Below are 17,169 nucleotides of genomic sequence, written 5' to 3'. Positions count from 1 at the left end.
TTCCCTGTTAAGAGAGTTAACGTTCACTCTGTGGTAATACGAGGCTGCAGCCACAAGGCGGCAGCAGATGCAGTCTTATGACAGCGACTTATTTTACACAGCCGAGCTGTGATCGCAGAGGGGGATCAACAAGGCGGAGTCTGCCTGCTTCTCATTAAATGTAAGTTACACCATAAATAATCCAATCACTGTGGCTGAAAAATCAAATAAACACTGCGTCCTCTTGTCTTCCTCCAGCTGCTCTGTATGACATGTTTTACGTTTGTTGTTTATTTCGATCTTTCAGCGCACGTTGGATCACTGTGGAGGTTGTTTACAGAGAAATAATCTATCAATAATAAGAACCACATAAACCCATGTTAGTTTTTGTTTTTAATTTACCAATTGTTTATAACCATGGAAACTTTGTGTCTTTGAGCAGGCACGAGAAAAACAGATACATTTTACAACCTCCCTTTCGTGCGTTTTTGATTTTTCAGTGGCATTTTTTCAAATCATAAAGGGCAGGCTATCGGTTTTATGTGGCCCCATGCTATTTTTGAGCACAGTTACATTTTCTGTGCTGAGTAGATTCTCTCTTAGATTGATTTAGCACGAACTGACCGAAAGGAGCGAATGTGATAGGCTCAATTAATTGTTGAACAAAAAAAGATACGAAGAGCATTATTGTGGATTCGTATTTATAAAGACCAAACATTATAAACATTTTATTAACATGCAGTTTGAAGTCATATGCACTCCATGTCATAGCCTACTTCTCTCTTTTTTCCCCCAAAGAAAATAGTTTCTACAGCTGGTCTTATAGGCCTAAATGCTGTCACATTGGAATATATGAGTTAAAGTGGTCTTAATTTAAAAAATGTTTGCCAAACATAATTGCTTATATTAATCCATCTCATTATTTGTAAGTGTAATTGTGGGATGAGTCTGTATTATCTGGCAGGTGTCAGGGCAGCAGATCACAAAGGTATAGGCCTATAAGGTTATTTTCTCAGAACAAGATATGCCAGCTATTCTAAGCCACATAGCCGAGACACTTTGATCCGTTCATTAGTTTAAGCCAAAGTATTTGGGAGATCAGATAACAGGAGCCATTTTAGGCCTTAAAAAGCTTCAGTTGCTTTTGAAAGCAGATTCTTCTGGTCAGCCTGAGGCGAGGTGGCTTTGGGGGGTGGAATTACCTCATCTTGAATTTTACTCACGTCTTTTCTTCTCTCTTTTTCCTTCAAACTTCAACATAAATAACATTTTTACTGATTTACTTATTTTTCTTAACGAAAGCAGATTTAAAAAATAAGGTTAACTTTAATTATTTCCCGATTAAAGCTCTGATCATGTGACTGAACATAATGTGATTCAAAAATACGAAACTTTATACACTTTACCTACATTTTTCTTCACTCACCGTAATCCATTTAAGTAAAGGTATTGATTAGCATAAACACCATGGTCGCAGGCTTTCATTAGGTAAACTTTAGATGGATTGTTTTGATTTATCCCTCTCAGGTGTATTACATGCTTGGGCGCATGCGCACTGCGCTAACGCCAGGTGAAGTCTGCAGTGTTTCCCTCGGATGGTTTCAGTGATCCGCAGCAGTGTGTCAGTGGGATTGTGTGACTGGAGCTCTGCAGATGTCTATGCTGGAGAGGATAGACTGGAGGGTGAGTTCACTCGTGGATTGGTCTCTCATACAGCTGACTTCTTTTTTTTTTAACCGACTTACATCACGTTGTGTTTATATTTGTTTTTATCACTTTCCACCATTATCACCTGTTTGTAATGGCGCAGCGCCGCGTGAGCTTTGGAGCAGCACCCAGTGATTCTTGTGGATGAGGGCAGGGCTTCATTCTCAGGAAAACTTTGAGTGATTTAGTTTGAAGATAATCCAAACCTGTTATGGTTAGACACAGGCTTTTTAAAAATATATTATTTTATTTATAATGTATTTATGGCTCACCATTAGCAGATGCAAACATACTCAAATTAAACATGTCGGCTAAAGGCCTACTACGGAAAACATATTAAGGGTAGGCCTATATGTAAACATAAATAGTGGCCTTTATCAGAGGCTATTTGTTTATTTTCAGTAGAATTAATTAATTGCTAATTTTAGGATTATCGGTAAAGCCTATTCAAATATCATATTTTAATAAAGCACATGTGGATACTTCTAGCCCATCTATATCAAATCAAATGAAAAATCACCAAGCTATAAACTCTGTCATTGATTTGTTTGATATTTTATCCGGCATGGATCCATTTAATCTGTACACCTGACATCAGCTGAGCCGGTGGTCCCTGCAGTCTCCTTATTGTCTTATGATGAGCATCACGATCGTCCAAGACAACACCGTCAGTTCAAGCGTGATTAACTTCCTTAAGGTCTGCTCTGTGTCCCTTCAGTGTAAAATAACATTTAATCAGCGCGCATCACAACAAGCCAAAGATCAACACGCAGCAACAGAAGAGAGAGAGAAAAAAAAGATAATCCTTGTGATCACCCACGTCCCGTTGTTCTCACTCACAGCCGATCAGCACAGCGTGGGTGGACGGACGCCACAGGCTGTTAGACAAAGGTCTGTTTAATAACCTCACAAATTATAATCTGACATTTAGTAGCCTGCTCTTCAAATGATACAAAACCAATTAATAGATGGACAATATAACGGGCCTAGAGGGCATTCATCGGTGGTGACGGGACAACATTTTAAACAATTTTAAACAATGAATTTGTTCATTTTTTAACAAACAAAATAAATCGTGAAAAAATATCAAAGTATTATTAACCTATAGCCTATTTATCGTTAATTTGGCTAAAAATAACAACGAAGAGAAAGCATCAACAAACATCTTTTGTCTTTGCTTTGGGTTTTGATGCATATCAATGCTTCAAAGCAGTGTTGTTTTGGACGTTGCAAAAGCTCCACCAAATATGTAAATGAGGCGAAGAAAGAGTTTTTGTTGGGATCCTTTGAGCTTTAGAGGTTTTGGGGAGAATGATGCTGCTGGGCCCTCGGGCTTATTGCGGTTAGAAACAAACACTTAACCACCACTGTGAAACACCGGCATTACACTGTCACGAGGCTTTTTTGTTTGTTTGCCCATCCAAGTGGGGGAGCAGGTATGTATGGATAATTGTAGACTAAAAGATTAAGAAACAATATTTCAAACATATAGGCTAGATAGGGACTCAATGAACATGTGAAAAACATAAAAACAAAGTAGGCTTTTATTGTCTTGGGCCTACAGATGACAGTAAATGCGTAGCCTATAATAAGCCTAAGTATCCTATACCAAAATAATGTTACTTGTATTTTCCCGAAATTATATTGACAAAATGTTATTAACACACAAAAACCACATTACATGTCTATATATTTTACATAACTAAAAAAAAATAGACAAATAACATTTTAATAAACCCTCTTTAAAAATCTAATCAATTCAAAAAAAGTTAATTCCTACAACCAACATTTTTCTGTTGTGATAATCCAGACTCTTCGCTTCACTTCTTAATTGTAAAGTTCACCATGAAATTTTACAACATCTAGATCCGGGCATCTGATTGGCTGAGAGGCATTCCGGTCAACGTGATACCACAAGCCTATAAAGCAGCAATCCTTCACCGCAACTCTGTTTTTGGGGTTGAACTAGCCTAATGTTTTATAGAAAATATAGGCTATCAGACACGTCATTAAATAAAACAATTTAGGAGCAACACATTTACTGGTTATTTAGCGGTACATTTTTCCATATAATCCTATAACATGTAGGCTACAATGGGTGTCCTTCAAATAAAAAAAAAGACCAAAAACAAACACTGTTTAACAAACTTGCAGGTGAGTGATTCACACTGTAATGCATGAAAAGTGGAACGATAGTTAAGTCAATGGTTTTACACGTCTGACACGGTAGGCCTGCATACATACGGACAGAATTTTCATTGGCTGCTTATCCCGCCAATCAGCAGTATTTTCATTTTTCCTTTTCACTGACGTCGTCTGGAAGGGTGCCGCCCACTCGGAGCGTCTGTGCAGATATAGTACAGTCAGTTCTCATATGCTCCAAAAAGACTGAACATCTCTCTTTTGTCCATAAGAGGGAGTCAAGTTTCTTATATGCACCGCTCTCGCCCACTTCCAAGGCATAACTACACAGGACGTTGGCCGAAGAGGGGGGAAATATTGGTTGACAACGATTATTTTCTCTGATTGTGGCTGTGGGAACTCATATCTGCGGTTGGACTGTCAGTCGCTCGGTCAGTTCTCCTCTTCAGTCGTCATCCAACAAGTAATATCCTGCACCACGTCGATCAACGAGGGGCCCCTTGTTCATGAGCACCAGGAAGCTCTTATTCTTTCTTTACCTGGATTAACTCGCGAACGGCAACTTTTTTTTTTTTTTAATATATTTTTCTTAAATTATTTTTTATATTTTCTTGGAGGGTCTTTTTCTCTGTCACAATGTTGTGGAAATTAGCCGACAACGTCAAATATGAGGACGACTGCGAGGTGAGTTTCCAAAACACGGAAAAAGTTCACTTTGAAGAACAGGGAGCAAAAGTTTGTCAAAGTGACTCTGGGCTGAATTATCATGTGTTTGTAATAAGTTATTATGAGATGACAAGGGATGATAAGGAAAACAGTCATAAAGACGGGTTAGGATAACTGGCAACAGCAGGAGGACAAGAACTACAAAAAATAAACTTTAGGGGGGAAAACAAATTAAGTTGCGAGACGCCTACGACTGTAAAAGCAAGATGCAGTTTTTCAGAATAAATGTATGGGCTTATAATGTCTATGACAACAATAACAGAATGATAATATAACCTGCATGAAAATAGTAGGCTAATTAAAAAATACGTTTTAGCCTAATTTTTTAATGTGGTTAAACGAACATATAACATTTTCATAGCAATGTATCAGCAAACAAAACATTTTAATTTCTGGTAAAATAAAATAAAAAAAACCCGATTATTTCCCGTGCCTAATAATTGATAAAATAGCCCATAGGCCTACATTCATCCAAATGTATGAGTTAAAACTATTCACCGCCTTCTCTGCACAATTATCCTCTGTGAACAATATGCCAGTGGGTAACACACACTTCACTCCCCTGAGGGACAAATGTCAACACTACCTGCCATCTTTGTTGCACCTTTCTCAGCTGACATGTCTTTTCCATCCCTCAGGAAAGGCACGACGGCAGCAGCAATGGGAACCCCCGGCTGCCTCACCTGCCAGCGGTCAGCCAACACCTCTACAGCCCGTCTCCCTCCCTCTCACACTCGGCCAGTTCGGACTTCCAGCCCCCGTACTTCCCGCCCCCTTACCAGCCTATCTCCTACCCTCAGTCCAGCGACCCCTACTCCCACCTCGGCGACCCTTTCAATATCAACTCTTTACACCAGTCACAGGCGTCGAACCAGCAGCAGCCATGGCCTGGAAGGCAGGGTCAGGATGGGCTCGGAGCTCACTCGAGGAGCGGGTTGGCGAGTCAGATCCTGGGCCTGGAGGGAGGTTCGTCCGGGGTGAGGAGGGAAGGGTTCCGCCGGCCGGAGCTGCTGCCCCCGCACGCTCACAGTATAGACTCGTCGGTTATTGGTGATAACATGGGGATGCACGACATGGGACACGGACTGGAAGATGTCCAAGTGAGTGAATTTGACTGAGAACAATACTTACAGACTAAAACACTAATGGATACTGCTTAGGCAGGCAATACAACTAAAGTTAACTGGGCTACCTAACAAAAAAATCACCAAACGTCCCTTAATAAACTCCTTGAACTTGATGTTTTTATGTTAGAATGAAATACTATATTGTTTTTATTTTTACATGAATGTGGACAAGTGAGAAAAGGTCATTTAGATCAAAGTTCAACATTTGGAAAAAAATATATAGATGCTGTCTTTGTCTGATATTACGTTTTTAATGCAGTGCATATGATTGTGTTTTCCTTGACGAGTTCTCTGTATTTTTTTTTTAACACGATATAACAATATAAATGTTTATGCCATTTCTTTATAATTGTGTTTAGCAACAATGCGAGTGATTGCTAATTGCTGTTTCTTTCCTTTTTTTTTTATCAGCATGTAGATGACCACAGTATTATTATGGCAGATCAGACAGTCATCAAAAAAGGTGAGTTTACTACTTGTTTAAATACAATCTTTAGAGCAAGAGAGCTGAAGCTCTTTTGGTTTGAGAGAAAAGGGGAAGAAAAAAGTTGCCGCCTGGGGTACATGTGCCTTTGTACAACCAAATAAAGATGCTGTAATTACTGGCAAGGGCTGGAAATTTACCGTAAGCACTGTGTTTTTTTTCACTCTCCACATACTTGGAATTGTCATAACAATTACTTCTATAGTGGCATGTCAGGGCACTCAGTGCATGAGTGGAACACAGGAGGAGTCTTGTATTTGTACTTGCACTGCATACACTGATAATCCTCACAGCCACACGATGCACTTATCTAAGCTTGATATGATCCAGAGCCCATTCTGTTGGTGAAGGTGTTTGAATGGTTGCCCAGTGGGGGAAAAAAAGTGATTCTTTTCATAAACGACAGGCTATTGACAAGACACGAAAATTGAGCAATCTTCGCCGTTGACTGCGAGAGAAGAGGAAAGCTTTGGATCATCATTGGGCCGGTTAAGCTTGCAAATGCTGCGCTTTTCAGTCCACGTTAGCAGGAAATTACGAGTTGATCTCGCCGCAATGTTTGGCTCTGCGGAACCAGCTTTTGGCGGGGTGTGGCATTAAGGGTTTGCATGTGAAGGACAGTTTAGTAATTTGTTGGGACATGAACTGTTTTGCAGGAGAACTTATTCCTGCTGTTTTGTCATCAGGGCTCCATTAAACGGCCTTTGAGTCAGAGAGAGGTCAGCTTGAGAAGAATCCTTCCACTTTGGTACATTTATTCAAACCATGCACAGGATTTAGTGAGGGATGAAAGATAAACGCATTTATTAAATCCTGTTAAAACTCATAAAAATGTTATGTAATATTGAATCATAAGAGGTCGATTTTCAAAGCAAACCATATGCCTTAGCTTCTCATTATCATGCCTGACTATGTTGGTGTTTTATTCAATTATTGTGTGATTTTTTAAACTACATGCAGTGTTTTCTGTTAAGAATGACTATGAAAAAGTTTTACAATCCTATCCCCCTCCACATATTTACAATCAGACATCTTCTTGCATGGCACAATAAACCAACCAGTCCCCATGTGCTATGTAAATCAGTGATGGCTCATTATATTGTTCCCATGCTTAAGGGCACGCTACGGGCGATTTAGGTTTTCCACTTGTAAACAATAGCGTGTCATTCCCAGCAATGTGCCCCAGAGGAGCTTTAAAGTACTCATGTGATTCTGTGATTTTTGTCTCAGTATTAGGACTGCGAGGTGGCAGGAACCTTGATCGCTTACAGAGGACTTATTATCAGGGGGGCATTCTTGCGGGTGAGGATGAAGATAGCTGTGTTTTGTAGTGTGCTGTACTTGTTTTGTTTGTCTGATTCTTGTCAGTGCTTTTGTTGGAGGGGGGGGGTTATTAAAATACGTCTAACACAACAATGCTAAAAATCCAGAGCCTGTGAGACCAAATGCAAAAACAGTACCGAGGTGCATCTGGGGCTTAGATGAGAGGCAGTCTGTGTGTGTTTCTGTTTGTGGATGGTGTTTGGCATGAGGAAATTCAGCTGTTTAACCAGCCTATGTTTGGAAAACCACACAATATATTTCTAAAAGTCCAAGGCAGACACTGGTTTTGTCAGTTATGCAGAGCTGTACACACACTCTTCCTCGTGATAATTTACAAGAAAACACAGATTCTCTTTTTGCTCTGAAAGGATTATAACCATTAGAGCTCATACAGAAAAGTGCATATATAAACACTTTAATTGCAAACCAGAATCTTTTTTTTTATTTTCCTCTGTACATCTTCATGATTTAGCTAACCTATTTGTTCTCCCCCCCCCCTTGCCCTGCAGGTCCTGTCACTCTACCTAAAGGCAACGCGCTGGGTCTTCCTTTCCAGAAGGAGTCCCTGCTGGGAATGGTATCAAACCCCACGGAGGTGTTTTGCTCGGTGCCCGGCCGTCTCTCCTTGCTGAGCTCCACTTCCAAGTACAAAGTCACAGTGGCTGAGGTCCAGAGACGCCTGTCGCCCCCGGAGTGTCTGAACGCATCGCTCCTGGGAGGAGTTTTACGCAGGTCAGAGCTCAGACACTTGAACAGGCCAGGAGGCTGGATTTACTACTGTTTCCAAAGTCCACTACATAACAGAGCGAGAACTGATTCACAAAGTTTCAGGGATGCTAACCACAAACATAATGAACAGCCCTGGGTTTTTGTTGGTGTCTGTATTTCAGTTATTCCACAGACATACTGATACAAAATGCCTCTGCTTCTGCCTGAAATGGAATTTGGGGTTTTTGCTGTGACTGATGCACAAATATGATAACACAATTTGAATAAAATCCACCTAATAATCTACTTATCTCAGCCATTATATATATTATTAATTCCTCTGGCAACTACCCTTTTTGAGCTGCAAATATAAACAATGCACTGCCAGAGCAGAATGTAGCCAAAGCTAGCAACATTTTAGCAGTCAGTGTTTCCGGTAACACATTTTAGGACTTTATATTTACATGAAGTTTAGATAAATATGCTTATAAAACCAAAAAAATGTATCAGTTTCTTGAATAAAAAAATCAGTGTAACTCAGACACCCCATAAGGAGTCCAGATCCACAACTTCTGTTCTGAAGTAGGATTCTGTCAGTGTATTGATGATGCAGTGGTGTTATCTCAGAAGTGAATAATCAGACTGCAGAGTTCCCGCTCTGTAGACTAACGCTCAGAGGCTCATGGGAAAATCTTTTCTAAAAGCACAGCTTGTCTCAGTTACTGGAGCTCATCATTTTTTTTTTTTTTTGCGTAAGGTTCGTGACATTCTTTGTGTGGTCTGCATTTTTGGTTCTGTGCTTCCTCCGGGGATAGGTTACATCAACACACTTAGTACCAATCTACAGACTCTGTGGGTGTTTTGTTGTGCGTTTGCCAAGGGGTTGCAGCATGGGTACGTTTATCCGAGGCAGAGCAGTTGACCTTATGGCACATGTGTTAGTGTGGCAGTCTGCAGAGGGACTGTGAGGTTATAGTACAAACTCAACGCCGCTGACCGGAGCGTTTTGTGCTTGAAGTCGCATGTTTGCCACTTCCCATGTGCCTGTGTTAATGCTGACATGCACACACACACACACACACACACACACACACACACACACACACACACACACACACACACACACACACACACAATATGACACTTTTTTAAGTAGGTCATATAGCAATAGGAGGCGAGATCGTTAGCAGAGGGACAGAAGGGAGGAGGGGGTGATGGGGGGGTGAGGACACTCGTACACACATGCCTCCCTAAAGATGCACCCGCCATGGAGAGGCAGAGCTCGCCAGCCAGTCAGGCGGAAAAAAAATCCTCCTTGTCAATTGGGGAGTTTAACCGTTCCTGCTGATGTATACAAGTGATTCTTCAGCCATTTTTATTTGAGTTGAATCAACAATTTTGTCAGTGTTTTTTGGGTCAGGGAAGCCTGTTTGATGAGTTTATTTGTTATCAAGTGTGCTCAGTAAGATATTCTACAGGAAAGAATTAACAGCCTCATGGGACATTAAGTCAATTCATTTCAATTCAAAAAGACTTCAGTGGCAGGAAAGTGGCAGCAATAAAATGAGATTGAAATAGACAACATAACACCAAAAACTGTTTAAATATTTAATTCAGCATGTTCTGCAGTGTCTGAATCTTAGGGAAAGCACAATTGACAAAGCTAATGATAAGAACATTTGTTAATATCCTTAATACAGATACTAATAGATGTGAAATAGTCCAGATTACATGAAAAGGGATTGGCACTATATTGACTCTTTAAATCCACCATCAAATCATTTCCACCGATTTCAACATTTTGTATAAAAAACAGATTTGAATCCTGCATTATTGGACTGTGTTTCCTCTCAACGGTTCAGCTGTTAACTTAGTACCATTTTTTTTTTTCTGTTTCCGTTTGTGCAGAGCCAAGTCAAAAAATGGAGGCCGCTCTCTGAGAGAAAAGCTGGACAAGATTGGGCTCAACCTGCCCGCCGGAAGGAGGAAGGCGGCTAACGTAACTCTACTTACCTCACTAGTAGAAGGTATGGCATGTCACTCAGCAGTGCTTAGCGTAGCACCTTCTCAGGTGTAATTGCTGTTTGCTACGGCTGGAATGTCGCTGTAACTGTGCGAGAGCGTCAATCTCATTCCCAGAGTGCATGTGTGTTTTCAGTAGGGCACAGTGTCTCTAAACAGCCATTCATGTTGAAATACCCCGTTGCATGACGACAATGAGAATGCTGCAGAGTTTTCTTTCTGAGTGAACGTTGTTTGATTTATCCAAGTTGATCCATGATTGGGTATTAGTTGTACTTTGGCGTCCTTTGTGATTCTGTCAAAATCAGAACGACTCAGTTGATATTTGAATGGAACCTGGGCGTCTCTAAAAGTAAAAAAGAACGCCGTGTCTCTCAGGTATCTCAGGTGTCTGCATAATGTTAATGTTGACTGATGCACTGATTTGATCACATTTTTTAAAATGACACCGCAAAACAAATATTTCTTAGTCTATTTTAAAATTCTAAATCAAACATATTGATATCGATACCTGTTTTGATACCATGGCAACAAAGAAACAAGCCCAATCCCCCCAATATTGGATAATTTCATGTTCTTAACTATCAAAAAAATGACAATCTCCTGCACTGATCGCACAAATATGTTGCCAATGTATTGCCAATGCCAATTTAGACAATGCTCGCTCTCTCTCTTTTGCTAAAGGAAGATCATTAGTTTTAGGTTTTTGTAAAGTTTTGGTACTTTTCAAAACTTTTGATCATCCAAAGAATGCAAATTGTATTTTTTTTAAAACACGCGGTATCAAAAAGTTAAAGTACGGAAAATGTTGAAAACCTAAGGTCTTTGAAAGTCTTCATTGTGTCACACGGCCGCAGCTCTTTACTTGTTTCCTGTGAGTTACGTACTTCTAATGATGACACACTCTACACCTTCACCCTACCTTGTCATCACACTTTGAATACTAAAAAAAACACCATCATACCTTACCCAGGCGGTAACACTTCACTATGAATAGTTATCACTTTAATCACATCCACCTGCCGCGGGCTAAAGTAGAATATCCCCCCCCCCCCCCCTTGCTCACCACACGCTTGATTTTTATAAATGGGCTGACGGTTCTGTGCAGGAGAATGACTGCAGGCTTGTGTTATTTAGAGACCTTCAAAGCTGAATTAAGCCTTGTTATCTCGTGTTCGGCTCGCCAGGAGGGTCTGCTGACCTTAAAGCTTGTGCTTCTGAATAGTCGCCCGTGTCCTCAAGTGATGCGCGTTTCTATCATTAAGCGGTGCTGTTAGGGCCCCGGGCTCTCTTTGATAGCATTTATTTCACTAAGCCCATTATGACCATGCAAGTCAAACCACCCTCAAGACGGAAATATATTCATCTCGGTTGCTCGCGTGTCCCCGAGCTAGAAGACTGTGTACAGACGATTATTCTGGAGTTCAGCTGCTTCACTTCATGTGCCTTGATGCTTGTGTGAATCAGGTTCAAAGGGGGGAGGGGGGGTATAATGCTCTGAATTGATAAATGGCTGAGACCGGCCTGATGACTATTTGATCTTTGACCAGTGTGTCTGTGTAAATAATAATAAACTCTCGGTAGAGACATCGTTATTCTTCATCTTACATGCTTCCTTTCTTTTCTTCTCCTTGTAGGCGAAGCTGTTCATTTAGCGAGAGACTTCGGTTACGTGTGTGAGACGGAGTTCCCTGCAAAGGCGATCGCTGAATACCTGGGCCGGCCGCACGTGGAACGCAACGAGGTTAACTCTCGCAAGAACATGCTACTCGCTGCAAAGTAAGTGTCTGGATGAATGCTTTAAATTTGAATAGAAGCTGACCTGTAGCAAATTAGGACTTACCAAGCCGACATATATTGAATGTTTACTGATGTGGGTGTTCAAAAGATCACAATATAGCAGTGCATGTAGCTAAGTTATTTCCCCCTCCTCCTAAATCATTCTGGTTTTCTACCTTCAGGCAAATCTGCAAAGAGTTCACTGACCTGCTCACCCAGGACCGCTCACCTCTGGGAAACTCTCGGCCGGCCCCCATCATGGAGCCTGGGATCCAGGGCTGCCTCACCCACTTCAGTCTCATCACTCACGGCTTCGGCTCTCCGGCAATCTGCGCCGCCATGACCTCGCTGCAGAACTATCTGAACGAGGCGCTAAAACAAGTGGACAAGATGTACCTGAGCTCTGGTAGCGACACCCAGGGCTCCTCAGACAGTGGGAGCAAATCTACCGACAAAATGGACAAGCACAGGAAATGAGAGCTTGGAAGGAGAATCCCTATGAACTAGAGAAAAACCCTTGAGTCCCTCGATCTTGCTGCCCTGTCTGCCCTTTTTTTTTTTGGACTTTAAAAAAAAAAATCGATTGATATGTATTGTCATTTTTGAGAGCTGAATTAGCGAGTGTGTGTGTGTGCGTACTCGCACTGTTGAATTGATATCAGATTGTTTGAGATAAGAACTTGTCACAGTTTGCTGCAACTCCAGCCCATAGCGAAGGCCCAAGTCCTGGTCCTATTGGGAGCCCACTTTTTAAGAGGCGTGACACACATATCATCCTTACCACTTTGCAGTTCCACACAGTTGCCCATGTGCTGAAGCTACAACCATGGGACCTGCTTTCTGTTGACAGGAGGAGCAAAAGGAACAAAGTGCATACTGTTTTTTTTTTCTCCCTAGAGGACATCATTTCAAGATGAGTTGCTGTGGCTGTGAATTCCTCTCAGCTTCCCCCCCTCCCCCCCCGCTCTGTCTGGAGGCAAATCCACTGATTTCCTGTGTCTCAATGGACTTGCAATGGACAATTTTTGATGAGAAAGAGAGAGAAGAAAATCCACTTCATTTTTTTGTTGTTTTGTGCTCGATTTGTACAACCACTTCAAAATGGCTCCAGTGTTATTGTGCTTTGTTCATGAGAGATGATTTGAATCTTATGTAGGCCTGAATGAGAAAAAGACGATTTTTGGTTTGTCGGTCTGTGTTTGGTCAGGAACCAGAGACTTTAAAGCCTCTTCAGTGTTCATGTGGATAACAGGCATAGCAATGCTTCCATTGTTGCTCTTTTAAGCAGCAGAAACTTGTTACTTTTGTGACCATATTAGGTATTTCTCATTCTTAGTATTTAAACCCAAAGTTACCATCGACCTACCCTCCACCCCCCCCCCACACCACCCCCAGTTCAGCCCTGCTTGAATGTGTGTATGTTGTGAGAGTGTGCGTAAATGTACATATTCCTTTTTTTTTTATTTCTTGAAAATGTTTTTAATTAGACATTAAATTCCAAACATAGAATTTTATCCAGTGTCTTGTCCTGGATGTAAATATTTTCTAATTTATGTTGTAATTTAATGGGCTTGTGTAAATAATGGTTTCCCTCTGGTGTATGGTTTCACTTTTTATGATGACGTGTTCAACTTTTATAAATGGGTTAGTTTTTTATCGAGTAGAGGTTAGGAAGTGGGCATGATATACTTTTTTTTTTTTTGTTGAAAATATGTAAAATAAAACTGTTTTAAAGTTTCAGGAAAAATAAAAATGAAATGAAAAGACTCAAGCCTGGTTCAGAGAGTCATTGGTCTTGTTTAGACAATATAAAAAAAAATTGCTAGGGATTCCAAGCATACCGACCCGACCCCAACGGGCTGTTGTACACACTGCAGTCGGTTGATTGACCAAAAGAATCGTCACTTTACATGTGACAGCGGTAATAAAGGACAAACACCAAAAGCGCCATCTCTAAACATCCCTTGGATTTTGAAAGAGTAATTTCAAACTCTTTTTCCTTGCGGCCTGCAGCCTTCTCTCAATTAAAGCTTGTCTTCTTCTTGTGATAAACAGCCACATGCCAAAAAGAACAAATGCAAAATGCTGGACGTGCTCCATTGTTGCCCCTCGTTTACTGTGTCACATTCTTCAGTAGCTGACGCGACTGTCCCCATCCTGCTTACACCTCACTTACCAAAGGGTAAGGCTGGCTGGGAAAACGCAAGCAAGATCAGGGTTTATCGTTTCAGACCGTACCAAACTGTACTTAACCAAACCGGACCGCTTGTTCAAAACAAGGCTTAAGTAGGGTGGTACCATTCCCGACTTGTGACACGCCAATAAATGTGAACTGAACTGAACTGAACCGGACCGCTCGTTGGAAATGGGGCTTAAAATACACAATTTCTTTTAGTGCGCTTAGAACATTTCAGCTCACAGATGCTTGTAAAGTCATGTGTTGGATGTTTCTTCTATTAATAAGGAGCAAAAAAAATACCCAAACTCAAATGAACAGTAGGTATCATTATTCACTGTCACTTCAGCTTCACAAATAGCCTGTGTGGTTTGGGAAGGCAGAAAGAAACAACATCATGTGATACATGAGATCCACAACTGACAATATGATGGCTTATTTCTGTTTGTTAAAAAGAAGAGACACATGACACAGGACAGAAAGATCATTTCGTTTGACATCCTCTCTTCCTGAATATGGTATAGTCTGGTGTCTCCACCTCGTTTTATTTTTTCCTGTCTTTTCTGCAGGTGTGCTCTATCTATGCAGGTGTACTCTATCTATGCAAATGTCGTGTTGCAGGTTCCTCTCTGCAGGCGACACTTCCTTTGATGTCTGTGAGAAAAGAAGAGGTGCAAAAAAAAAAAAAAAAAAAAAACTGTAGATGGGATTTACATGTGTGGCGCAAGATTGCTTCATCATCACTCCCAGAGCCAGTCTCTGCTGATTCATGTGGTCTCTGTGTTTATGGGTTTCAGAGCTTGCTGCTATGCCCAGTGTCTGAGCCATGGTTTCACCAAGACAGGGCACTGACACTGGACAAAACGTTGGATTTACAATGTGTAATATTTGTATAATATGTGGAAAGTAATAAAATATAGATACTTGTACATAAACCGATTTTTTCCAGTATCTGTAATTTGCTTGAGAATTACATTTTCTGACAAATCTTTACTCAATCCACCAACATGTCAACCAAAGACCTGTACCTTATACTTCATCTTCAAAACAGGCATTGTTGCTTTATTGCGCTTCCATGATTTTTAATCAATGTGTGCCTTCTTCCCCATAGATTAAAAATGAACTGGCTCAGAAAACAACGCAGAGAAAAGACAACTCCTTGTCCTATCCTTCAGTGCATAACATAAAAAACAGACATGTGACCTGCCAGCATTTTTGAAGACATCATAACAGAATATGGCAGCAAGACATTCTCCATATACATTACTTTAAGTATGAAGTAGTTGTTTATAATGTCCAATAAGAGGCTAGAAGTCAAATCATTTAAAAGTCTTCTACGGTTCAATTACGTTCACTCAGAAAGAGCAAGCAGAAATATGCTCTGGGTCTTGTTTTTACCTTTTTATTTTATGTGATGTGCTGTGTGAGCACATTTCACATCCACAACTTTTTCACTTATATAAGTTTGATCAGTTGTCCTACTTTAAAGTATGCTACTAGAACAAAGACTGTTTGTTTCTGCCTTTTTATGCAATGCACAGTAATGTCTTACACCAATATTTCTCATTATCAGTGCTGCATTAGCTCTATAGCCATCTTTGGAGGTCACTAGGTGAAAGCAGTGTTTCACAAAGGCCGCACTACATGTTGAGAGAGACAGCAGCACCGCAGCAGTAGCAGCAGCAGCAGAGTGCCATACCTCGCAGTTAAACAAGTATCAGCCTCTCCCCTCAGAACCTGTTCAACCAGACCTGTCAACCTGCTGCTCACTGCAGCGGTTGACTTTAACTGCCTTCAGTTACTTGTGTTAGCTTGTGTGCTCGGCCCTGAGAGAGAGGAAATAATGGGAGGAGGAGGAGGTGGCGAAAGAGAGGGGGGTGTTGGAGGGAGAAAGAGGAGGTGGATTCGGAGTGTCTTTGATTACCGGTTGAACACGGTTGAGACGACACCTCCCTGTGTCTGAGGCTTTGATTGGAGGATATTCCCTCCGTACCTTCTCGTTCTGTCTCAACTTTTTTGTGTTATGTTTTCAGAGTGTCACATGGGAGACCTTCAGCACACACACGCACCATTCACTTTCTTCAACTTTATTGTCATTGAGAGCTTCTTCCTTGAGTCAGTGCTCGTCTGATAAGAATCCAAAGTTTGGACACCGTTGACTGACATTTGAGGCGCTTTTCTAAATCAAATATCGTTCAAGGTTAATTAGATTGGATCAGATATACTTTATCATCCCCGAGGGGAATATATGCCTCGTGCAAAAGTGCAGAGAAAAATACATCGCTCTATGCAACTTACAGTAAACAAGCATAGCACAAGACTGGACAACCATAATAGATACGAAAAGACTAAAGGCTAAAATAAATGTAGCACTGTGCATGGACTCGTTCAGCAGGGGTTTAGCTGTTAGCTTGTTCAGCAGTGTGACTGATGTCGGAAAGGAACAAGAGCTTAAAACTGTTACTCTTACACTTAAAGGTAACATTTCATATTGTAGTAACATGTGAGGGCTCACTGATGATCTCCTGTGCCTGTCTCACAACCGATCCTTCAAAAATGGAATTAGGAGACGACTGTTCCTTCTTTATAATAGCTTTCATAGCTGTTTTAAACACAATGCAAATTTTCAGATTTTAACTGAACATTTATTGGGCCGTTCCCAGCCGATTACCATACCTTATAATACTTTCAAGTACTGCAGTGTAAAATGAAATCATAGTCTTTGTGCAAACACCAAACAGCCCTCAGGCCAGATCCTTGGTTTAAGGGAAAAAAATGTCTTGTTGTGCCTTTGGGTGTCAGAATAGGGATGCAAAAAACATGACCTCCATTTACTATAAAACCTCATCATCATGGACGCTCTTAGAAACAAATTGCAAACGTTAAGCTGAGTTTTCTGTTCTTGCGGCCGGCTAGGCACTGACACATTCTTATAATCAGGAAGCGAGCAGTGTAATAGGATGTTCAGCGTCATGTTGATGGTAAAAAGTTAGTCC

The 17,169-nt window shown here is 40.9% G+C and overlaps 1 protein-coding gene across 4 annotated transcripts; it reads left to right on the top strand.

The window, feature by feature from the left end:
* Positions 1-1,567: 1,567 nt before the first annotated feature.
* On the top strand, positions 1,568-13,768 carry tfap2c (transcription factor AP-2 gamma (activating enhancer binding protein 2 gamma)). Of its 4 annotated transcripts, none has more exons than XM_061043309.1 (8): positions 1,568-1,662; positions 5,193-5,654; positions 6,093-6,144; positions 7,396-7,467; positions 7,998-8,220; positions 10,105-10,223; positions 11,856-11,997; positions 12,180-13,768. In XM_061043309.1, exons 1-8 carry the CDS (start codon positions 1,633-1,635, stop codon positions 12,472-12,474), a joined length of 1,395 nt encoding a protein of 464 aa, XP_060899292.1. In that variant the 5' UTR covers positions 1,568-1,632; the 3' UTR covers positions 12,475-13,768. The 4 variants fall into 4 exon arrangements, with proteins under 4 accessions (XP_060899292.1, XP_060899294.1, XP_060899291.1 ...); XM_061043308.1 differs by lacking the exon at positions 1,568-1,662 and adding an exon at positions 4,069-4,512; XM_061043311.1 differs by lacking the exon at positions 7,396-7,467.
* The last annotated feature ends 3,401 nt before the right edge of the window (positions 13,769-17,169 follow it).

This window comes from Labrus mixtus, chromosome 7 (genome assembly GCF_963584025.1).
Source record: "Labrus mixtus chromosome 7, fLabMix1.1, whole genome shotgun sequence".
Taxonomy (NCBI): Eukaryota; Metazoa; Chordata; class Actinopteri; order Labriformes; family Labridae; genus Labrus; species Labrus mixtus.
The sequence above is the reverse complement of the archived record's forward strand: the minus strand, read 5'-3'. Positions and strand labels throughout refer to the sequence as shown.